General features: G+C 36.1%; 1 protein-coding gene across 3 annotated transcripts in view; it reads right to left on the bottom strand.

The window, feature by feature from the left end:
- HERC2 (HECT and RLD domain containing E3 ubiquitin protein ligase 2) overlaps positions 1–26,548 on the bottom strand; it is a 234,456-nt gene that overhangs the window by 9,150 nt on the left and 198,758 nt on the right. For all 3 annotated transcript variants that reach the window (XM_069072939.1, XM_069072941.1, XM_069072940.1), the window contains 2 exons: positions 20,396–20,593; positions 4,354–4,437 (listed from right to left, as the gene is read on the bottom strand). In XM_069072939.1, the coding sequence (XP_068929040.1) occupies positions 4,354–4,437; positions 20,396–20,593 (282 nt within the window). The remainder of the gene's footprint in view (positions 1–4,353; positions 4,438–20,395; positions 20,594–26,548) is intronic.

Below are 26,548 nucleotides of genomic sequence, written 5' to 3'. Positions count from 1 at the left end.
ACACACACACACACACACACACACACACACACACACACACACACACAGCAGAGCATCATTCATCTGGTGGCACAAGTAGGGTATGAAAGAGTCCACACAAATTGTCCAGAAAACTGAAACGCCAAAACTGTTGTGTCCACTTTAACAGAATCTTTCTGTACTGTCATCTTAACAGGGCACAATGTCTAGGACTTACCCTCTCCTTGATGCCTCAGGGTCATCATTTCACATGTTGATAACTGCACAGCAGTACGATAAATAGAGTGCTCTCAGGCATTCAGGAGTATACAAGGCCGCGTGTCCCATACTAAATATCTCCGAAGTGCTATCTATGCCTTTTGGAGTTGCATCTGCTGCTCAGCTTTTGCCTATTCCTTTATTGTCAATCTGTCAGCTGATGACTTATTATTACCCACATCCCACATCCTTCTATCTCCACTCTGAGCCCCAATCTACAATTCTAGGAACCGAACTAACTGTAAATAGCAAGAGCGAAGCCATAAGCCCACCAGGTCTACTTATCCAGGCACCTCTTCTGCTCACTCCCCTGCATTGAGGAGATAGATAAGCAAGGTTTTATTGCACAGATTTTTTTAGATAATGATTTTGGTTATTTTTAAGTGGTGTTTTCGTCTCCTATGGTAGCAGAGCTCTTTTAGGTACTTAGAAATTACTATTCAGTGGATTAAAGTTCATGCTATAAACTTTCTTTCTCTTATTAGATGCCTGTCTTCTTGAGTTCTCCAACAATGTCATTAAATCAGTTGCTGCTCATTTGCCAAATCTAATAAATAGCAGCATTTACAAATTTACTATGAGTGATTTCCAAAGCTAGTAACAGTACCATATCATATCTGTGCCTTTTTTCTACTGAGTTTTTTAGTATTAGAACATGATTCTATAATACTGATCTTTTTTATACTTCAAAAAGCCCACTGTTTCTCAAGTGTGTGTACCTTTTCTCTCAACACAGAACATAAGCCCTCTATGTTTTAGTGAGCAGTCTCTATGAACAATGACCAAAAACAACCCCCCGCCCAAATTCCCTAGTAACCAACTTCCTGGTGATGAGCTGGTCACACTTAGCTACCGTGTTTCCCCGATAATAAGACACTGTCTTATTAATTTTTTTGGACAGAAAAACACCAGAGGGCTTATTTTCAGGGGAGGGCTTATTTTAATGAACATTGACAGCAATTTTAATAAACAGGTAAATGTGAACAAAAAAATGTACCTTTATTCAATAAGCAAATCACTGGGGAAGAACAGGATGACGCGCTCACTGCTGCAGCTCTGATTGGATGCAGCTCGGAGCGCTGCGTGCGTTTCACGAGGGGGGTACGGGACAGTGCATACAGAGAGTACCGTAATGTAGCGTGTAGCGCAGGGGATCACCTTCACTACAGTAGCAATCTCAATAGGGCTTATTTTCGGGGGAGGGCTTATTTTAGAGGAATCTTACACAGTGGGGGGGAGGGCTTATTTTAGGGATAGGTCTTATTATCGGGGAAACACGGTAGCTCAGTCTCCCTCCTCTGAGAGAGACACACCCATGGTCAGCTCAACCAGGAGGACGCTTAAAGCCCTTCCCTATTACGGGCACAATTACTGAGACTGTGCCTTTGGTATTACCTTCAAAAACCAGAAATACGAAAGTGAACTTTACCAAGGCAGTGAGTGTATCATACCACTGCTTCAGAAATCAGTGCTAACATGACAAATTCCAAGACAGAATCCAGACTGTAATACACTTTAATAAGGAGGAACTATTACTAACACTTACACAAGGACCAAAAACTAATTTTACATTTAGGAACCAACCCTCAAGTTGTGAAATTTGAAAAATTTTTCAACTTTCAGAAACTAGAAAAAAAAAACAGAAGGGGAAATGCCCTAAACCTGCTAAGGTTATCACTCAAGGTCTATAGAAAATATCCTTGAGAAGGCCTTAAAGAGGATAAGCACATCTAGCTAAGGCACTTCCTGGGCCACATATGAAGCGTAAAGAAGTACCATAAGCAAGTTGGAAGAGATTTTATGTAGCCCAGGAAACAAGCTTCCACCGACTCTCATATGCCAAGGGCATTGTCCGTCCGATGTTCTAAGTAAAAACGCACATAATGAGAAATATGTATCTACACACCACTAAAATGGAGAACAATGAAAGCCACTAGATGTCACCTGGAACTTGCTGAGCTTGTTGTAACACTGTTATTACTAGTCTACATTCCTAACTCAGTTAAGGATGGCATATTTAGCCTCATCTAAACTTGCTTTAATAGCTAATGATTTGTCAAAAGGTTCAGCTTTGTTATTCCATGAGTCTTCATTACATACACATTATATATGATTTATGAATCTGAGCTGAATTGAAATTAAGCTAAATATTTGTTAAATATAATTAACCTATTTTGATAAGGTCCCAAAGTTCCTTTTTTTGATAAGGTCCTTGATATAAATTCATTATTCTATTCTACTTCTTCCAGAAAAACTTATTCCAACAAGTGTTACAGAATATACAAAGTAATGCAAATTCTTTTTTTTAACATGGTTATATTTGTTATTTCAAAAGTGAAATCTGAATTTGAAAATGAATTTTTTCAAATAAATTTTATTAGTATCTTTTGTTTTTACAAGACCTAATATTTCTACCCGTATCTCCCATCTTCTCCTTTCCCAAAGAGCCACCATCGTGTATGACAAATAATTTTTTAAAGTAAAAACAAAAAAGAGAAAGACAGCAGTGTACCAATACATGAAAAAAATATCTGACAACGTATGCAATGGGGAATATCAGCTAATAAAGGTTACTGCCTCATGAGAACAAGCAGGTAACAGTGTTCCATGAAGCGAGAAAGAAATATACGTCCAGTGATAGCTCTCATAAGAAGGGTTAACCCTGTGATGAGTTTTATGACCAAAGCAAACCAAGAAATCATCTACTAAGACACAAGGAGGATGTGAAAACACCAGGAGGTATCTCTCAGAGTAATTAAGTTGTAGATCTTTGATATGGGTGTACTTGGATTTATGATAAAAAAAAGGTTGTGAGAAAAGAGAAATTCTGATTAACGAGGGCTGTCATTAATTAGGATTTTGTTTAACAACAGGGTAAAAATCATGTGTTGATACAAAAGATACCTGAACAAAGGATGCTTTCTTTGCTCTGTTTCCTTTTAAAAAACTCAGCTGGAGTTAGGAAGATATCCGGAGACTGGACTAATTTCACTGCTATATTAAACATCAAGTGACTTTCTATAGGGGCTTCTAGTTTGCGTCAAGTGAACAGCACCTTCACCAAACTCTGAAGAGCTACTTTCTTTGAAAAAAAAAAAATGCCCTTTGAAGCAAAGAAATTTAGTGAAATAGCAGCCACTCAAGTTCCTGTTTTCTAAACTGCACTGTTTGTTATGGTTACAAAGTCTACACCAAAATGATCTTAACAAGAAAAGGCCATTTTATTAAGTTAACTGAAACAATGCATTAATAACGTTGAGCAAATATTTGTGGAAATAACTTCACTGGCCCCTGGCATAACATGAAATATTCCAACGTCAGTGAACAGGAAAAAAGCCACCCATGACCACTTCCATCAATGTGGTCACATGTGTTATCCAACAAAGGACAAAGGTTTAATAAACTTTATTCAAAATGACCCTAGTATAGCTGTGGAAAGGCTTCTAGTCATGTAACCAGCAGCAGGGTAAAATCATGTGTTAATAAACAAGTTTTATAAACAAAGGATTTTTTTTCTTCATATTATCTGTTTCCTTTTCAAGAATTTGCTGGAGTTAGGAAGCTATCTGAAGAGTGAACTAATTTCATGTGCTCCTTAAGTGACAAGTAACCTTTAAAGCAGCCTGTCCTTATAAATAGGCTGTTGGGCCTGGAGTCAGGAAAACCTTGTTTTGAATCCCACCTCTGACACTTACTGGTAGCTATGTAATGCTAGGCAAAGCACGAAATCTATTCCTAAGACTCAGAAATCAAACACAGTTACAATCTGCCTTGGTGGAGGGAGATCTATACTCAAGGGTTTCTCAAAAACCAAGAAAATCACAGACTAATCTGATATTTGTAGAAACCCTCAACACTATAAACAATAATTTACCATTTTTTTTCCAACATTAGAGTCCTATAAGCATATCTGATGTCATCAGAAGTTCAGTTGGAAACAAGATGTAGATAGGGGAGTGATGAGCCAGAAGCCCACACACATTAATTTTTCCCAAGGGAGAAGAGACTCTTGTTTCCAATATCATCTTTTCTTTACTCCTACAATCATCCATCATTTCCAAAACATCGCAGAAAGTTCCAAGTTCAATTACACTAAAAAGTACACATTTCTTTTACCTGTATTCTGTTTAACTCTACTACAGGACCATGTTGACGATCTCTCACCATAGTTGCCTGCACAACTTTTCGGAAAGCTGCTTCCTAAAAAAAAAGTCAAAATGGACAAATTTAGGATAAAATATATAAAGTACTTTTTTCTTTTTTTTTTAAGCAATCGCAGTTAAGTAACTTGCTCAAGGTTACCCGGCCAGGTGTTTCTGGGTGGGTGCTCAGTGTCTGAGCCCGGATTTGATCCCCAGGTCATCCCGACTCTGGGGCCGTGCTCTTACTCACTGAGCCACCTGGCCGCCCCTAAAGTGCTTTTAATGATATAACAGAAGAAACTGTAAAAAATTCACTTATAATCATTTAAAATTTTTATGAGGGAGTAGAAACAGGACTTCCACGCAGCTCTGGCTCCCACCTCCCCCAATTTATGTGAAAAATGACTCTAGACAAACTTTGGAGCTACAGAACCAACAAAATGACACAGAGAAGCTAACCTCCTGCTGAAGACGGCCCGGCAGGCCGGCAGGAAGGGGCCAGCGCAGTGCTCTGGGAGCCGAGCCCAGCCCTGCATGAGACCGAGGTTCTAGCCTCAGGGTGGCCTGACCAGCCACCAGCTTGGAGGGACTTCAGATCACCAGCAGCTGTGGCAGTCTCTAGAATTATCAACCCATAGATGCATAGACAGAGTAAGAGGTCAGTGCAGTGTGGACTTTGGGACCTGGGAATTAGGAATGCAATCCAGCCTTTGCCCCTGGGGTGAGAAGCAGCTGAGGTGTGGCAGCCAGGAAGAAACAATTTGAATATTGTGGAAACACAATCAGGATAACCCAGGATCTGGCAGCTTCTACAGTGAGGGATCGAAGGGCTGGTAATATGATATTCTGGAGGTCAAAGGAGCTGGGATTAAAACCAAGAATCACCTACCCAGCAAAACTGAGTATCATGTTCCAGGGGAAAATATGGTCATCCAGTGGAATAGAGGACTTTCAAGCATTCTTGATGAAAAAACCAGAGTTGAATAGAAAATATGACATTCAGATAGAATCAAGAGAAGCTTGAGAAGGTAAACAGGGAAAAAAAAATCACAAGGAACTTATCAAAGTTGAACTATTTATATTCCTACATGGAAAAACAATAATTGTAACTTATGAAACTTTTCTCAGTATGAGAATAGTTGAAGGGAATAGAAGTGTGTGTGTGTGTGTGTGTGTGTGTGTGTGTGTGTGTGTGTGTGTAGACAGAGGGCACAGGGCCAATTTAACAGGAAGAGATGATACTTCAAAGGTGAAATTAAGAGGTGAGAGAGGAATATAATGAGAGGAGATGGGGAGAGACAGAATGGGGTAAATTATCTTATATAGAAGAGGCAAGGGAAAATGGAGGGGAAGAATAGGAAGGCAAAAGAGAATGAGTCAATCTTATTCACTGAATTTGGCTTAGGGAGGGAATGACATGCACACTAAATAGGGTATCTCGCCCTACAGGAGAGTAAAGGGGAAGGGGATGAGAGGAGGGATAATGGAAGGGAGGGCAGGCTGGGGGGGAGGGAAGTTGGAAGCACCCATTTTGAAAAGGGATGGGATCAAAGTAGAAAATAGAACAAGTAAGAGGTGGGATAGGATGGAGGGAAATATAATCAGTCTTTCACAATATATCCACTATGGAAATGTTTTGCATAGCTACACATGTACAACAACCTATATTGAATTGCTTATCTTCCCAGTGATGGTGGGTGATGAGAGAGGAAGGGAAAGAATCTGGAATCCAAAGTTTTAAAATCAAATGTTTAAAAATATATATACATATTATTATTATTTTACATGCAACTGGGAAATAAGATATACAGGCACTGGGGTATAGAGATCCATCTTGCCCTACTGGAAAGTCGAAGGGGGAATGGGGGAAGATATGGGAGAGAGCAGATTGGGGGAGGGGATATTCATTGGGAAAGCTGTTTTGGGATGGTGGGCAGGGAAAATTAGGGAGAAAATTTGTAACTCAAAGTCTTGTGGAAATGAATTAAAAAAAGAGAGAAAAAATAAAAAATAAAATTTTACTAAAGTTTAAATACTATAAAAATTATGTTCTGTAAGCTCAGATAATAACTAGATAACTCAGATAATAACTTTTTAATGTACTTTAAGTCAGAAATAAGATGAACTTTCAGAGCCTCTCTCCTAAGTATTAATACTATATATGGATACAAGGCAAGGCGGGTATCAAAAGGAAGAATCAATTTCTATCAAGTGAGTAAAGATATTATGAAATTCCCTTCTTCTTAAAAGAGAAAATATAAAAGGTTTCATTCTGGCAAACCAGGAGTGGGTGTAAGTATGAGTATGTGTAAAATCTTTTTCTGCTTTGACGTGTGGAACAAAATAGATACAGAAGCCATTGGTATTCAGAGGGTTGATGGGAAGAATCGATAAGCCAATCAAAAGTTTTTCTGGGACTAGCAGAAATCCTTCATAGATAATCTATCAGCAAGAATTTATTAAATACTTACTATGTTCCAGGTACTGTGTTAAGCTCTGGGCATACAAAGAATTAAACAGTTTCTACTCTCAAGAAGCTTACATTCTAAAGGAGGGTCATGAGTATGTGTGTGTGTTTAAGTATATACAAATTAAACATAAAGAGCACAAATACAAATAAATACTAGGTAATTAAATATAAGATAGTGAGGTGGAAAAGAGGGTAAGTAACCAGCAATTGGGGGAGGAAGATCAGGAAAGGTTTCATGTAGGCAGTATGGCTTTAGCTGGAATCTTGGAGAGAGAATAGATGAACAAATGCATTTCTAAGTATGAAGGATGTTCAGGATACCAGTGCAAAGGCACAAAGATGGGAGATGAAGTTCCATGTGCAAGAAAGAGAGGGAAGGCCGGTTTGGCTAGACTATAGTATGGGATGGTGAATAATGGTCCAACAGAGCTGGAAAACTTAAGCTGAACCCTGGCTACGAAGAACATTATAGCTAAAGAGAAGCTAGGATACATTGATATTTATCCTAGAGGTACGTCATTTCTTGAAGCCATGTAACCTCACCAGAAGGAAAGTGAAGTTAAAAATAAGGGTCTTTTTGTTCTGGGAGAAATTTAGGAGTTCAGAGAAGAAAGTGTGTCCATTCCCAAAGGCATGCTGGTCTACTTTACTCCTGCTGCCCTATCCTGTGTCCAAGTGATTGTGCATCAACAGCGTCTGTCCATAATAGAAGGCACCAATGGAATAGTTCTGTAAGTTTTAAGTGCATACATCATCTAGACAATAAGCATACATTATCTATCCACTTTATAAATTTCCTTTGTGGAGATTTAGACCAAGCCATTAAATGTGATCATACATGTGAAGATGCACTATAATGTTCCAGGGTTCGATGCAATCAAAATAATGTCATCTACATGTAGAAGGAACTGGGACCAGTCATTCACTCAACTAGTATTATTAAATGCCTCTTGTATGCCAGACACTGTGCTAAGGGCTGTACCACACCAGCCATTAGGAATTCCTTCTCCATTTGTACTCCACGACTGTAGCTAACACATTTGGCTAGCATCTTTCTCCACTGTTTTATTGGATACCTTATATTAATAATGAGAGTATCAAAAGATTTCATTATTGTCACATCCTCAAGAACTCCTGTAGGATTTTAGCTTATATATAAAAACAACAATTTGATAGAGAGCCTTTAAAGCAGTATTTTGCTCTAAGAAAAAAAAAATCAAACTTTTTTGTAGTCAACAAACTATAAGCAGAGTCTTATATTCTCTATATAATCTTTTTGCTAAGATGTAGAAAATCATTTGCAAAAGCATACTTACTCCCTTCTCATGAAACTTCATTACAGATGCCTTTGGGCCAGGGGCAGTACACACATGCTTGTAATCTTTGCAACCAAGGAAACAGGGATTGGTGGATTGATTAAACTCTGCAACTGGTGAAATGACCGAGCTCAGAAATTCTAAATTTCAGTGGGTTAATCTGATCAAGCACTTATACTGCCTGGCACCAACATGGTGAGCACCTGAGGGCCACCAGGCTATCCTAACACAGTGAACTGGCCCAGGTCAGAAATAGTACAGGTCAAAGCCTCCATGCTGCTCACTGTGGGATTGGGTCAATGACAGACCACTGCACTTTCATCCTAGACAAGATGGGGAGACCTAGTCTATGATTTTTTTTAAAGATGTCTTTGATGCATGGGTAGTTTACTTTCAAAAAGATTTCTTTTTACAGAGATCAGAAAGTACACATATGAGTTAGCGATATTGACAGTCTCTCAATCACCTCTTCTGGTAGGGCTTGTGATTTTTTCCAAGCAACTAGAATCCATCCTCCTGTTTTTCAGTTATCTTGGGAATCTATCTCTCAGTGTCTTCAAAATTATATTACCTTAACACTTGACTAGCTGTGTGACCTTGGGCAACTCACTTAACCCCCACTGCCCTGGCTTTCCCCCTCCAAAAAAGACCAAAAAAAAAAAAAAAGAATCAAAATTATATTACCTACAGTATGATCCTCCTCTGTGTATATATGGAAAAGTCCCTTTGTTCTTCCCAGTACCTGGATCATAGTAGATACTTATTGTTGTTTGATTACCTTTGCTATCTTAAGCAGTATTTCTACTTCCCTTATGTGGCACATCTGGGAACTATGATGGTAAATGTGGTGATCTCACTGTTGTTGATGGTAAAAGTTTTGTTATAAAAAGCTTAGTGATTCTTCTCCATTTTTTAATCTGCTGTCCTCATTTCTCTTTGAACTTTAAATGCTTTGGGTTGTTATGACCTAACTGGGTAGGCAAAGTACTATTGTTCCCAGGAAACCAAAGCTCAGAGAGCATAAGTGAATTGTCCACTATCACCCAGCTAATGTGTACTGGAGGTAGGATTTGTAACCTGAATCTCCTTATAGTTTTAGTACTCTTTCTGCTATACACACTGCCTAGGTAAGGTCAACAGACGTGGCTGATAGAAACTTGAATGTCAATAGATACTGAAATAGCTCATACCCTATAGAGTTTCTGAAAATAACAATAGTCATAACATTCTCTACAAATATTTAAGTATGTCAACTAGTTTCTTACTTTCTGTGACTACTTTGAATGTGTGCCCTCTCAGAATGATACCATGTTTAATATGTGTTAATTTCTTGCTCCTAACAATACAATTTAGTAGGAATTTTTCATTATCTACAAATCTTCAAATGCGGGGAAAATTATCCTATTTTCTTTTTAATAACCCATACTGTCCACAATCCTAAATCAGATCTTTCTGCACATTTCAATGAATATTGTCTTTCTAAATATTTATTTATTATTTCTTCAAGAACTATTGTCCAAAAGATAAGTGGTCAAAGGATATAACAGTTTTCAAAAGCAGAAATGCAGACTAGCAATGATTATATATGAAAGAATACTCCCCCCGTCAGAGCTTCAATTTAGAAACTAAATCCGGAGAAATAAATACATTGAAGATGAAAACATCAACCAGGATCAAGTCTAGAGATCTTCCATAAGAAGAAAGCAATTCTGTAACAACTCTAAACATAGATTCAAAGGAAAAAAATGCATTTTCCACAAGGACTACAAGAATTCCTAGAAGAAATGAAGGAAGAGATAAAAAGTGAAATAAAAGACCTGGAGGAAAGAATTGGAAGTAGAATAAATAACTTAGAAGAGAAAAGAGTAGACCTTATGCAAGAAGTGGAGTCCTTGAAAACAAGAAAAGACCAAGCAGAAATCAATGACTCCATAAGACAGAAAGAAATATTAGAACAAAATGAAAAGGCAGAAAAACTTGAAGAAGAAAATGTAAGATATCTGGTCACAAAAACAACTGACTTGGAAAACTGCTCAGGAAGAGATAATATAAAAATTATTGGGCTCCCTAAAAACATTCATATAGTAAAAAGATTGGATACTATATTTCAAGAAATCATAAAAGAGAATTCCCCAGATTTATTAGAACCAGGAGGCAGAATAGGTATAGAAAGAATCCACAGGTCACCTCCTGTAATAAATCCCCAAATAAAAACTCCCAGAAATGTCATAGTCGAAATTCAAAAGTCTCATGTCCAAAGAGAAAATATTACAAGAATCCAGAATGAAGCAGTTCAAGTACCAAGGAATTAGAGCCTGGATCACACAAGACTTGGCAGCTTCAAATATAAATGAGAGGAAATCCTGGAATCCAATATTTAGAAAGGCAAAAGAGATGGGTTTACAACCAAGAATAAGCTACCCTGCCAAACTGGGTATGATCCTATATGGGAAAAAACTGACATTGAATAGAGTATAAGATATTTGAAGAATTTTTGATGGAAAGACCTGAGCTGAGTAGGAAGTTTGGAATACAAACACAAGAGTTCAGAGAAATCTACAAAGGAAATGAAAGGTGATTTCATGGAATCCTGGGTGATATGACCTGATGCAAAGTGAAATAAGCAGTACAATGATGCAAAGAGAAAAAACTTTTGAACAACCGAGTTTCCAGAAAGACCTAAAATCCTCCTTCAGATTAGGGAGGTACGGAAGGCGGAAAACAGAGTTTTAGACATGGCCACTTTGTGGTTTTAGTTATTGAAACTCTCTACCTTATTCCACCCCACCCCACCCCTACTTTTTTATGTTCTTAATTGGGAGGAAGAAAGGGAGGTTAATGAAAGGTGGTGGGAGTTAGTAATAATGTGATAATAAAAATGATGTCTTAAAGATCCATTGTAATATTTTGTGTAAATTCACAGACGCTAAAGTCAACCACTAACATGACAAGCAAAACTGTTTTGAAATGAAAGTATAGAATTATGTATTTGAAGCAAATAGCATGTGGTAGAATTCATAGTTTCATATACAGTTCTATCATTTTTGCATGTTTTTGTATATGGTAATATCTCTTTATGATATTGAAACTTAGTAATCAAAACAGTTATAATTAAAAAAAAAAAGCGCTCCAAATCACTGAGAGAAATTTAAATTAAACCTTTTCTGAGGTTTTACCTAAAAGACATCAGACTGGCAAAAATGACAAAAGACAAAAAAAGTAAATATAAAAGGGGCTATAGAGGGAAAAGGCAGATTAACGTAACGACTAGTACAGCTGAAAAATGGTCCAAATATTCTGGTGTGCTACGCCGCATGAGAATGTGAAATTATCCCCCTAAAGTCATCAAATCATACATACTATCCGATCCAATGACACTAGTACTAGGCATATACCCCAAGGAGGTGAGAGGGAATATTTCACACATACAAAGATTTTTATAGTAGTACTTTTTTGTTAAAGCAAAAAACTGCAAAGAAAATGGCTACTGACAGGAATGGCTAAACAATCAAGGCTTAAAAAATTGAAATGTATTATTGTTACTCTATAAAAAATTATAAATATCAGAAGGCTTCTTTTTGTGAACTTATATACACAGAAAGGAAATAAACAGCAAAAAAATTTATAATAGCCACAATAATGTAAAAGAAAATAGCACTAAAAGACCTTAGAACTCCAACCAAGGACATGCACAATCATCACGTGACCTCAGAAGATGAAAGGTGAATGAAGCACAGCCCCTGCCTCTCTGCAGAAATGGGAAGCTCAAGGGGTAGAATAAAGTGAATAACATGTCAGGCACAGTTAATGTGCTGGTTTGTCTTTTTCCTTCACTATATAGAACTTTATGGTTTGCAAAACACTTCCCGTACATCACCTCATTTTAAACTCACAACAACCCTTCAAGGTAGATGCTATTATTATCCCCATTTTACAAATGAGGAAACTGAGTCTGAGAGAGGTTAACTGACTTATCCAGAATCACAGTTACTAAGTGTCTGAAGTAGGATTTGAATTCAGGTCTTCCTGACCCCAAGTCCAACACTATCTACTACCCTACCCAGCTGATAGACAAGAGAAGGTTCTATAGAGCAGCAGGAAAAAGGAGCCAGTGAGAAGTGATAGCATTATTTTTTTAAGTTTCAATAAAACTGAGGCAAATAAAAATTAAGGAAAAAAAAACAAGCTTCCCCAAATCTCTTCTCTCAGGTCAATTGTCTATTATACACAACCTGATGGATGCAGTTTTTCTGCTTATTTCACTGCTTATGAGTATTCTATTTCAGAGGGGGTGAAGGGAAAGTAGAGGAACTTCAAATTAACTAGTAAGAGAAAAGCAATGTCAACTATTAGTTAAAATCAAAATTTTACATCACTACAGATTATCCATGTTTCTCTCTGCCTCAATAATCACAAATTTTTAAGATTACATGTAAAATTATGTAAAAATAGTTTTTTAACCCTCAACATTATACACTAGCTCCCCTGAAACCTGTGAGCATCACACAAATATAAGAATTCTAAGTAAATAAGATCTTTTCCAGAAAACTTCATGTTATTCCAATATCATTCTCAATGTATGCCTTCTTAATACCAATACTTAATATTGTGGAGGGAATCTCATTCTGGTACAAGCACACAAAATTCATAAAATCCTTCTTAAGTCTTTAACACAGTACTTCTACCCAATTGCCCAAATGTCCTTTCTAGTTTATACTGACTTTAGTGTTTGTTTTCTAGCTATTGTATTCATAGGACCAGATATCTAGAGCTAGAAGTCATCTCAGAGACAATGGAGTCCAACTCCCTGCTTTTTCAGATGAGGAATAAGAAGCATGGGAAAGTTAAATATTTTGTCCAAGGTCATCTACGTACTAAGTCTTAGGTGCAGAATTTGAACCCAGGTCATGACTTTAGAGTCTCATTTCGTTTTTCTTACCTCTCTTGACAGATAAGTCTCTGAAAAACAAGAACCGAATCGAATTCACCATTCTACAGAACACATTCAGCATCCAATCCATAGGACAATGCCTTGTAAATGACAAATATATAATAAATGTTTCTCAAACTTATCAAAGATGACTGACTCATAAAATGTGGGCAAAGGCATGAGAAACCATCCACTACAATACTAAATTTTATAGCATTATAATAATATATATTATATAATATTATATATATAACTAATATATATAATATAATAATATTAAATAACTAAACTGAGCTTTCAAAAGTGGCTAGCAAGAGAACCACAACAGATAATATATTACAGATAAGAACACATCATTGTGGAAGGCAGCGGCATGCAGGGGCAGGCCGGGAGGCAGCCTGATCAACTGGGGGGTAAGTCGTTCCATCAACCACAAGGGCCACTACCAGGCCTATCACCAAAGGGCTGGGATTGGTAAGAGCAAGGTAAGAACCAAATACAGAGGCCCCTGTGCCAGACATTAAAAAAAAAAGCCCCTATCAGGACCTCCAAGGACCAGGATGGCAAAGTGAACCTCGCCTGCTCCAACCCCACCCTCTGACCCTGAAAACACAGTAACTATTGCCCCAGGGCAAGGGCCCCGCCTCAAAATGGGTAGAAAGCAGACTACAAAGACAAAGACCCTGGAGTCCTACTATCCTCAGAGGGAGGAACCAACCTCAGAGGGAGACAATGTGGACTCCACAGCCACAGCTGAAACATCTACAGGGGACTGGTCCCAAGCACAGAAGGCTCTCCTAGATGAGATCAAAAGGAACTTTGAAAACCGAATGAGAGAGACAGAAGACAAAATGAATAATTCTCTCAAAACCAAAATAGCAGAATAAGAAAAACATTATAATGAAGAAAATATCTCTCTAAAAAGAAAAGTGTATGATATGGAAAAGGAGCTCCAAAAATTAACCAAGGAAAGTGATTTCCTAAAAACTAGAATCAAACAAATTGAAACAAATAACTCTATGAGGAACCAAGAATTAGCCAAGCAAAACAACAAGAATGAAAAATTAGAAAAAGAGGTAAAATACCTCAAACAAAAAATAACTGACCTGGAGAACAGATCCAGGAGAGATAATCTGAGAATCATAAGCCTACTGGAAAATCATGATGAAAAAATGAGCCTGGACAACATTCTCCAAGAACTCGTTAAGGAAAACTGTCCTGAGATACTAGAACCTGAGGGTAAAACAGAAATCAAGAAAATCCACTGGACACCTGCTGAAAGAGATCCCAAACTGAAAAGTCCTCGAAATGTTGTGACCAAACTCCAGAACTACCAGGTAAAGGAGAAAATACTTCAAGTGGCCAGAAAGAAACAATTCAAATATCGAGGGTCCACAGTGAGGATCACACAGGATTTGGCAGCCTCTACACTGAAAGATCGGAGGCAGTGGAATACAATTTTCAGGAAGGCAAAAGAGCTCGGGTTACAACCAAGGATCACATACCCAGAGAGACTGACCATATTGTTCCAGGCAAAGAGAGGTCATTCAGTGATATAACAGAGTTCCAGACCTTCCTGATAAAAAAGCCAGACAGAACTCAATGGAAAATTCAGCCTCCAATTATGGATGCAACAGGGACGTAGAAAAGTAAACAAGCAAAACACAAACACACACACACACACACACACACACACACACCTGCTATTTAATAAGAGCAAACTGGTTATAGACAAGTAGAGGGTATGAGTATAAAATACACAAAATGACGATTAAAAAAAATCTTATTAAGGGCTACAAAGGGAATGCAATGGAAGAAAGGGAATGAATGAAGTGGAAAAGGGTAAATGATGCCACACAAAGAGGCACAAAAACAGTATAGCAGAGGAAAAGAAGGGAGGGAGATGAGAACCACATGAGCTTTTCCCTCATTGGTTCTGGTGCAAGGAGGGAATAACAACCAGTTAAGCATAGGACTCTATGGAGAAGAAACACAAAAAGTATCATTTTAGAGGGAAAGAGGGGAGGGAGAGCAGCTTCGCATGAGGTTTGTTCCTGTCACTCTTGGTGCAAAGAAGAAATAACATACTGCATTAAGTATAAAAATATCCTACAGGCCGTAGGAGGGGGAAAGGGCTTCAAAAAGGGGGGGGGAGTGGTTAGTAGGGAGGGAAGAAGTAAAGGGAAAGGGGAGGAAAAGGGAGGAGGGCTGATAAGGGAATACTGAGGGAGGTGGGGGTCAAAAGGAAAACTATTAAGGGGGGGAAGGGAGAAGGCGGAAAATATGAGCATTAACAGGGGCGGGAATAGGATGGAGGGAAAGAAACAGATAACAATCCTAACTGTAAATGTGAATGGAATGAACTCTCCCATAAAACGGAGGCAGAATGGATTAGAAATCATAATCCTACAATATGCTGTTTACAAGAAACACATCTGAAACAGAGGGATACACACAGGGTAAAGGTAAAAGGCTAGAGTAAAATATATGACGCCTCAGCTAAAGTAAAAAAAGCAGGGGTAGCAATCCTTATTTCAGATAAAGCAAATGCAAAAGTTGACCTAATTAAAAGAGATAAGGAAGGAAACTATATCCTGTTAAAAGGCACCATCAAGAATGAAGCAATATCACTACTTAACATATATGCACCAAGTGGTGTAGCATCCAAATTCCTAGAGGGGAAGGTAAAGGAATTAGAGGAAGAAATAGATAGCAAAACTATACTAGTGGGAGACCTTAATCTCCCCCTCTCTGAACTTGATAAATCCAACCTCAAAATAAACAAGAAAGAAGTTAAGGAGGTGAAAAGGATTTTAGAGAGGATAGGTATGATAGATCTCTGGAGAAAACTGAATGGGGATAAAAAGGAATATACTTTCTTCTCAGCGGTTCATGGCACATACTCAAAAACTGACCATGTTCTAGGGCATCAAAACCTCACAATACTATGCAGCAAGGCAGAAATATTAAATGCATCCTTCTCAGATCATGATGCAGTAAAAATTATATGCAATAAAGGGCCATGGAAAGACAGAGTAAAAACTAATTGGAAATTAAAGAATTTAATCCTAAAGAATGAGTGGGTCAAACAAGAAATTATAGAAACAATTAGTAATTTCATTCAAGAGAATGATAATAAGGAAACAAAATACCAAAATTTGTGGGATGCATTAAAGGCAGTTCTAAGGGGGAGTATTATATCCCTAAGTGCATACATGATTAAATTAGAGAAAAGGGAGGTCAACGAATTGGGCATGCAATTTAAAAACCTAGAAAAAGAACAAATTCAAAATCCCCAATTAAATACTAAATTAGAAATATTGGAAATCAAAGGAGAGATTAATAAAATTAAAATTAAGAAAACTATTGAATTGATAAATAAAACTAAGAGCTGGTTTTACGAAAAAACCAATAAAATTGACAGACCCTTAGTCAATATGATTTAAAAAAAAAAAAAGGAAAGAAGAAAACCAAATTATGAGTATCAAAAATGAAAAGGGTGAATCTACCTCCAATGAAGAGGAAATCAAAACAATAATTAGGAATTATTTTTCCCAATTGTATGCATATAAATTTGACAATCTTACTGAAATGGATGAATATTTACAAAAGTACAAATTGACCAGATTAACTGAAAAGGAAGTAAATTACTTAAATAACCCCATCTCACAAAAAGAAATTGAACAAGCCATTAGTCAACACCCTAGGAAAAAAATCTCCAGATGGATTTACTAGTGCATTCTATCAAACATTTAAAGAACAACTGATTCCAATACTCTACAAACTATTTGGGAAAATTAGTGAAGAAGGAGTCCTACCAAATTCTTTTTATGACACAAATATGGTACTGATACCTAAACCAGGAAGAGATAAAACAGAGAAAGAAAATTATAGACCAATCTCCCTCATGAATATAGATGCTAAAAATTTTAAATAAAATATTACCAAAAAGATTACAACTTATCACAAGAATAATACACTTTGACCAGGTAGGACTTATTCCAGGAATGCAAGGATGGTTTAATAGGAAAACCATCAGTATAATTGATCATATCAACAATAAAACTAGCAGAAACCACATGATCATCTCAATAGATGCAGAAAAGGCTTTTCACAAAATACAACATCCATTCCTATTAAAAACCCTGGAAAGTATAGGAATAAATGGAGCCTTTCTTAAAATAATAGGTAGCATCTATTTAAAACCATCAGCAAATATTATATGTAATGGGGATAAGCTAGAAGCATTTCCAACAAGATCAGGGGTGAAACAAGGATGTCCACTATCACCTCTCTTATTCAATCTGGGACTAGAAATGTTAGCGGCAGCAATTAGAGAAGAAAAAGAAATCAAAGGAATCAAATTAGGCAAAGAAGAGACCAAGCTATCACTCTTTGCAGATGATATAATGATATATTTAGAGAATCCTAGAGAATCAATTAAAAAACTACTTGAGACAATAAATAAATTTGGCAAAGTTGCAGGATATAAAATAAACCCACATAAATCACCAATGAAATTCAACAGCAAGAGATAAAAAGAGAAATCCCATTTAAAGTTACTGTAGACATTATAAAATATTTGGGAATCTATCTGCCAAAACAGACCCAGGACCTATATGATCACAACTACAAAACACTTTCACACAAATAAAGTCAGATCTAATTAATTGGAAAAATATCAATTGCTCATGGCTGGGTCGAGCTAATATAATAAAAATGGCAATTTTACCTAAATTAAATTATATATTTAGTGCCATACCAATCGATTTACCAAAAAACTACTTTATAGAGTTAGAAAAAATAGGAACAAAATTATTTGGAAGAATAAAAGGTCCAGAATATCAAGGGAATTAATGAAAAGAAATGCTAGGGAAGGTGGACTAGCTATTCCAGATTTCAATCCATATTATAAAGCAGCAGTCCTCAAAACTACTTGGTACAGGCTGAGGAATAGATGAGTGGATCAATGGAATAGATTAGGCACACGAGATTCAGAAGTCAACAACTATAGTAATCTATTGTTTGATAAACCCCAAGACCATAGTTTTTGGGATAAGAACTCACTACTTGACAAAAACTGCTGGGAAAACTGGAATAACAGTATGGCAGAAACTGGGCATAGACCATTATCTAACACCATATACCAAAATCAAGTCTAAATGGGTGCATGATCTAGGTATAAAGGTTGATACTGTAAGCAATCTCAGAAAACAAGGAATAGTTTACCTGTCAGATTTGTGGACAGGGAAAGACTTTATGACCAAACAAGAATTAGAGAGAATTATAAAATGCAAAATGGATAACTGATTACATTAAATTGAAAAGATTCTGTACAAACAAGGCCAAGTAACAAAGATTAAGAGGGAGGTGGGAAATTGGGAAAAAATTTTTACAACCTATATCTCTGATAAAGGACTCATTTCTAAAATATAGAGAGAACTGAGTCAAAACTGTAAGAATACAAGTCATTCCCCAATTGATAAATGGTCAAAGGATATGAACAGGCAGTTTTCAGAGAAAGAAATTAAAGATATCTATGAGCACATAAAGAAATGCTCTAATTCACTATTGATTAGAGAAATGCAAATCAAAACAACTCTGAGGTACCACATCTCACCAGTCCGATTGGCTAAGATGACAAAACACGAAAATGACAAATGCTGGAGAGGATGTGGACAAATTGGAACACTAATACATTGCTGGTGGAGTTGTGAACTGATCCAGCTTTTCTGGAGGGCAATCTGGAATTATGCCCAAAGGGCTATAAATAATTTCATACCCTTTGACCCAGCAATACCACTTCTAGGGTTATATCCCAAAGAGAACATAGAAATAGCAGGAAGACCCATATGTACAAAAATATTTTTATCAGCTCTTTTTGTGGTAGCAAAGAATTGGAAATTAAGGGGGTGCCCATCAATTGGGGAATGGCTGAACAAGCTGTGGTATATGCATGTTATGGAATACCATTGTGCTATAAGAAACGAGGAGATGGACTTCATATTTACCTGGACAGGCTTATACGAACTGATGCTGAGTGAGAAGAGCAGAGCCAGGAGGAATTTGTACACAATTACAGACACAATGTATGTGTCTGTGACCACCTTTGATAGACTGGACTCTTCTCAGCAATGCAGTGATAGAAGTCAATCCTAAAACACTCATGATGGAGAGAGATGTGTGCATCCAGAGAAAGAACTAGAAAGAACTGAGTTTGTATCCATATTGAAGCAAACTACTTGATCTTTTTCCTTTTATTGTTGGGTTTTATTTCCTCTTTCCCATTGTTCATTCCATCTGATACAATCTGTCTTTATAACCTGACTAATGTCTAATGTAAAAGTATTTACAGATCCTATACTTGACTGTATGCCGCCATTGGGGGCGGGGGGGGAGTGGGAAGGAGGGGGACAGAATGTGAAACTCAAGGAATTGTGGAATTGGATCTTGTAAACTAAAAGTAAATAGACTAATAAAATATAACAAATACACAAAAAAAAAAAAGAACACATCATTGCCCCTTTATGACAACTCCTAATCTAGATAGCTAATTTTAACACAAAACCTCCAAGCGACCTCTGCTGAATAAGATCTCTCAACAGGACAGTTTGATTTCACTATTTGTTTAACACTTCAAAAGGCATCATTTTTGAAATCTAAGTCTATCAGTAGCCTATGTATTTCCTAAATAATTTCTGGTAAAACAATATTCTGATGTCATTTACTGCCTGCCATGTTATAATTCCAAGAGAAATCCATATCATACTTCTATATAACGTGCAACTAGATTCTCTGACATCACTGAACCTACTGCTAGACATTCACTATAACAACAATGAACTAGTTTTTTAACTTACCTTGCCACAATATCTGATAAAATAGTACTTAGTATACTTAAAAGAGTCTTTTAAAAAGGCTCTTCAAAAGGTTTCCATGATAATGATGATTAATTATTATCATCATCATCATTTGGGGAAGGCAACTGGGGTTCAAATGACTTGTCCAGGATCATACAGTTATTAAGTGTCTGAGGCCAGACTTGAAGTCAGGTCCTCATGACTCCAAGGTGCTCTGTGCCACCTAGCTGCCCCACAATCCATTACTTTTAAATGATACTGAAAGGAGAAATTATTTTACATATCCAGCAGAGCAGAGCAACAATACATAGTAAATTAAAATGTTTCACTTCTTTTGTGTCTTCATATTCTTCAGTTTAAAATTTTTTTTAAAATCATATTCAAGTTTAATTAAGCAAAGGTACCATTTAAAATGCTATAGCAAAGATTCTCACAAGTACCTTTCCCTGAGATATCAGAATTCCTCGTAATGTGTCAAATCCAACTGAAGGTCCTTGTCCAGTTTCATCAAGACGCCCCTCAAGGTCAAACATGGGAATGCATGGACAAAAGAGTTCTGAGATATGATGTAATAACAATAGTCTGTTTCGTAAAGATATTATAGGAATTTCCTGTAAATGGTTATATTCCATAGGAACCTGGGAAGCGGAAAAAATTGAAGAATCAGATATGCTTAAACATCAATATGTTTAAATATAAAATATTCAAAAGGTTGTACAGAATTCCATCCTCCATTAAGCTATCAAATTGATCATCTTAAAGTGAAAGACTGACCATGTCACTCTACCAAAAACCTGTCCCTGCATTCTAATAAATTCCACTGGCTCCCCAGTACCTGCAGAATCAAATGTAAAATTCTTTTTTGGCTTTAAACCCTTTATAATCTGTCCCCTTTCAAACCTTCCTGGTCCTAATTAAAGTTAACGTTCTCCTTATGAGATATTCTCTTTCAATATCCTTTGACATATAGCTTTTATATCATATTGTATTATAATATACTGTGTAACAATATATTTTATTATAATGTATAACAATATATTGTATTATAATATATTGTGTAACAATATATTATATTGTTCATCCCCCCCATTCTCCTCCAAATTAGATTGAGCACCTCAAAGACAGGGACTATTTGTATCCCCAGCATTTAGCAGCGTCTGGAACGTTGTAAGCACTTAATAAATGCTTAATGATTTAACTGAATTTCTTTATTTCCTCTATTTCCATTTCAAATTGTCTACTCAATTCTGACTTTTTTCACAAAGAATACTTGGAAATAATCTATTTCACTAAATGTCTATTCCCTGCCCCACCACGCCCCTCCCTGCCCCCCCATATATGGGTTTGCCAAATAGGTGACCTTTATTTTAAGTCTTTATCTTTGCTTTCTGGAGTATTTGATTAATAAGTTCTTCTCTTCTTCAGGGTGGAAGCTGCCAAATCTTATGTGATATACAAGCTCCTTGGTATCTGAACTCTTTATTACTGGCTGTGTGCAGTAATTTTTCCAGAAGCTCTGGATTTTGGCTGGGATATTCCTGGAATTTTCATTTGGGGATTTCTTTCAGGAGGTGATTTGTGGATGCTTATTTTCATTTTACCCCAAATGAAAGTTTTCATCAATAATTTTTCTGAAACAGGGTATTCTGGCCTTTTTTAAGGTCACAATTTTCAGACAACTTGAAAATTTTTAGACTACCTCCCTTTGATTTGTTTCCTTAGTCAGTTGTCTTTGATACTATGAATATTTTGTTTTTGCTTTTTTTTTCTCCCAATTTTTTAGTTTTACTATTTCTTCTTGTCTCAATGAGTCAGTTTTTCATTTGATTCATTCTAATTTTAAAAGCATTCAGTTCTTGGGTGAGATTTTCCATCTAGAAAATCAATTCTTGGTTTTAAATAGATGTTACTTATTATAGAAAGTTTCCATTTTGTTTTGTCAAAAAATTTTTCATTAATTGATATGCCTTAATTGTTTTGTTATTGATTCCTCTTATTGAACTAATTCCTTACATAAATCCAACCAGGTCATTATATATACATGGCCATTTTAATGTATCCCTATATACGCTTTATTAATGTTTACTAAATACTTATGTTGATACTTATAGAGGTATTAGGTTACAGTATTCTTTCTGGTTGTTATCTCATTAAAAAAATCAAGAGAAAGACTGGAATGAAACGATGCTGAGTGAAGTGAGCAGAGCCAGAACACTATACGCAGTAACAGACACAATGTGCAATGACTAACTTTTATAGATTTATCTCTTTTTAGCAATGGAAGGGTCCAACACAACTCCAAAGGACTCATGATGGAAAATGCTGTCCACATTCAGAAAAAGAACTATGGGGTCTGAATGCAGATGGAAGCATAGTATTTGCTCTCTCCTTTTTTTTTGTTTGTTTCTTCTTTCTTGTGCTTTCTCCGATCGGTTCTAACTCTACAACATGACGAATGTGAAAACAGGTTCAATATGAATATATATGTAGAGCTTATATCAAATCACATGCCATCTGGGGGGGGGATGGGGAGAAAAATCTGGAACTCAAAATCTTATGGAAGTGAATGTTGAAAACTGAAAAGAAATAATTTATTTTTTTAAGATAATCAAGAAAATAACTGCTTAATAGAAGGAATTTGGTAGGATTCCTTCTTTTCCTATTTTTGCATACAATTTAGGTAATACTGAAGTTAACTCCTCTTTGAATGTTTAATAGAATTAACTTTTAAATCCATCTGATTCTCATATTTTTTGTGTTTGGGTTTTCATTTATGGCGAACTCTTTCTTTTTTTTGAGAATGAGATAGTTAACTTCTCTATTTCTTGTTTTATTGGGCTAATTAAAAATTTCATACTTTTAGATATACTTATTGATCTCATTTATCAGTTTTGTTGGTCTGTGACTGGGAAAAATAGTTCTTAATAATCTCCTCTAACCCTTTATTTGTTACATTCCCTAATACAATACTATCAATTTGGTTTTCCTGTCTTCTAAAAAAAAAAAAAATTTGTTTTTTCACTTTTCATTTAGTTTTCCCTCCCCAAAGAAACATACTCTAGCTTTATTCATCAATTCAATGGGATTGTGTTCTTAATTTTATTTCTTCTTTGATTTTCAGAATTTCTATTTTGGTGTTTAGTTAGGACTTTTTTAAATTTAATGCTTTACTTTTTTTTCTTTTTTTTAACTGCAAGCTAATTTATTGATCCACCTTCTCCCTTTTGTAGACAAAAGTGCTTAGATAAATTTTCTCCCATTTGTTTTGGCTACAAATCAGAAGTTTTGTCATTTCTTTTTTTCTGGTCATTTTCGGTGTTGAAATTATTTGTTGATACTATGAATTGTTTTTTGAAACATCAATTTTTTTTTTCAAATTAAATCAGTCTTCACTTAAATTTGTTTCTTCAAATGTCCTCTTATTAATTATAATTTTCATTATGTGGTCAGTAAAGAATGTTCTAACATTTTTGCTCTTCTGCATTTATGAGGTTTTGAAACCCTGTCATATGGTCAATTCTCATAAAAGTGCTATGCACATTATCATAACAATATCAAATCTAACTTCTCTGCAATTCTGTTCAGATCCTTAAATTCCTTCTTGATGCATTAAGGTCCCAGACTATTGTGGTTTTACTATTTTTTCCCTGTAACTTTTTTCTTTTTGCTTTTTGGAGGGGGGAAGGCAGGACATTTAGGGTTAAGTGACTTGCCCAAGGTCACACAGCTAGTAAGTGTTAAGTGTCTGAGAACAAATGTGAACTCAGGTCCTCCTGACTCCAGGGCTGGTACTCTATTCACTGCACCACCTAGCCGTCCCTTCCCTGTAACTTTTTCTGTGTTTACTTACATCCAATCGCAATGAATGCATATATGTGTTAAGCGTTGGTGATATTTTAATGTCTGTGGTGCCTTTAAGCACAGTTTGTTTTCCTATCACTTTTAACAATATATATATTACTACTGCCTATCTGACATCACAATTGCTACTCTTGTTTGTTTTTTCCAGTTTGCCTAAAGCATAATTAATTCTGCTTTTGCCCTTTATTTTTATTTTGTGTAAATCTTTATTTTTCAAATAATGTTTCTTCTAAAAAAAATTTAGATTCTGCTTTGTAATCCATTCTGCTCTTCTCTTTCATTTTGGAGGCTAGTTCATCCCATTCCCATCACACACAAATTTTAAGTGTCAGTTTTATTTCCTTTCATCATATCGTCTTGGACTTTCTTTTTGTCTTCATAAAAATGTGTGACTAACACACTAGCAAGAATAATGGAAGCGATTTACTTCCACTCAATTGACCCTTCCCTTTTCACCTCAGTGTCCAATTGTCGGTTCTTACACTTTTTGTCTTAATGCCTCTATTATGGTCCACACTCTGAAGTTACTGTTTGCTTTTGCTTAAGAATATTTACTCCCTGAATCTACCTACCCTCTCAAACTCCCTTTCTCCCTGTGCCTGACCGTCCTAGTACCAAATTTATTATATTTCTATACCAAACATTCTGAGAGGGTGTTTGTGTATGAGAGAGAAAGAAAGAGTGTGTGTGTGTGTGTGTGTGTGTGTGTGTGTGGTTAGAGCAGGTTCAAATGCTGCCCAGTCCTCGAACACTCCATTCTCCTATTTTTGTTCATTCTTCTTTTACACCCCAATATTAGAGGGAAAAAAAAGTCCCCCCATCTTCCTCTTCACTTTCTTAGTGCATTCTTCCCCTCCTTTCATCTTCCTCTTTCCTGAAGACCATCACAACCAAATCACCCCAGCCCCTGTGCTTGTCTTTTCTAACTCCATCTGTAATCTTCACAAACATCAGGATTCAGAAGGATTTTTCTTTTCTCCAATAACGACAATAATGGCTAGCATTTATATAGTCCTTCAAAGTTTGCAAACAGTTTAACAAATGTTTTCTCATTTTATCCTCACAACTCTGGGAGGTAGGTGGCATTATTATTTTCATCTTGCATATGGGGAAATCAAGGCAGACAGAGAGATTTGCCCAGGTCACAAAGCTATTGCCTGAGGCTGGATTTGAAATCATGTTTTCCTGACTCTACTTCCAGTGTTCCATTCATGCACCACTTAACTGTATACATGAATGTAAGCACTAAAATAGTCAGTTCACTCTTTCCAATTTTTCAAAATATTTCTAAAATTCTCTTAATTCATGTATTTGCATTGGAAAGCTTTTACTCAACTCCATTCTTTTGATCAGGAATGCTTAGAAGGATCTTTCTTCCATTAATGGAATAAAGGAATATATTTAGTCTTACAAGTTAAGTTATTCTTGGGTGAAAACCTTTATCTTTTACTTTTTAAACTATTGTTTTCTCTCCTTCATAGCAGTTGCTGCCTAATCTTCTGCAATTCTAATTATGGGGTTTTTTTTAGTGTTTTAGCTCATTTCTTTCTTGTAACTGCAGTATTAATATTTTTATTTTATCTGTAAGCTCTGGATTTTTACAATGCCATTCCTAGGAGTTTTTCATTTTATGGTTTCTTTCATAATATGACTGGTAGATTCTATCTATTTTATTTTGCCCTCTGGTTCCAATGGATTTGTACAGTTTTCTGATTATATATATATATATATATATATATATATATATATATATATATATATATAGTTATAATTTTTAAAAATATGTTATCCACGCTTTTTTTTTTTATCATGGTTTTCAAGGAGTTTCATGATTCTTAAAATATCTCTCCTTGACCTGACCTGTTATAATGTCGTTTATCTTTCATAGTGGATATCTTGTAGTCGTTTTTATTTTTTCCATCCTTAGACTTTGATTGTGTTATTATATTAAGTTAGTACGTAGCCAGATGGCAGACCGGATTGACTGATGGTCCCGGAGTCAGAAGACCTGAGTTTACATCTGGCCTCAAACATTTAGTAGCTGTGTGATCCTCGGCACTTAACCTCTGTTTGCCTCAGTTTCCTCATCTGTAAAATTGGTATAATAACAGCACCTACACCCCAGGGTTGTTATTGTAAAGCACTTAGCACAGTGCCTAGCATATAGCAGGCACTATGTAAATGTTAATTATAATCATTATCACTGATATATTTATTGTCTCCTAAACTCAGTGAATTCATTCTATTTGCTCCCTTGCAATCTTCAGGAAGTCAGCTACTTAGGTAAGGTGTTCTGTGTATTTTCCTCCAGAACTCTCATTTACCTTTTATCTCGTGCTTCCCTGTTATAATTCAGGGGGTCACAATTTTCTTTTTCTGCTCTTCTCTACATAGTGAAATATCTGTGTTGATAATTAAAATGTGGATTTAAGTAGTGATGAAAACTTGTCTGACGGTATCACCAGTCTGACTGCTTCAACAGCATCCTAATCCTGCGGAGTTCAATTACTACTGAAAAGAAATGTATGCAAAGTGCCTTAAAAAAGAGCTTCAGCTACTAATATACAGATTATACTGTGCTGTTTGAAAAACTCACATATGTGTATGTAGAAAAATTAAAGCACCCCCTAGAGAGACAAAGCCAAAGTGTTCTTCGGTGTAAAAACTGGGGGTTTTAAGTATAATTCTTACTATCTTCTAATAGACACAGGAAAACATTTCTAAAACTGTGA

This window comes from Petaurus breviceps, unplaced genomic scaffold (genome assembly GCF_028583685.1).
Source record: "Petaurus breviceps papuanus isolate PSGF00001 unplaced genomic scaffold, PetGlider_PUasm1.0 90849, whole genome shotgun sequence".
Taxonomy (NCBI): Eukaryota; Metazoa; Chordata; class Mammalia; order Diprotodontia; family Petauridae; genus Petaurus; species Petaurus breviceps.
Note: the sequence above shows the minus strand (reverse complement) of the source record. Positions and strands in the feature narration are given on the sequence as shown.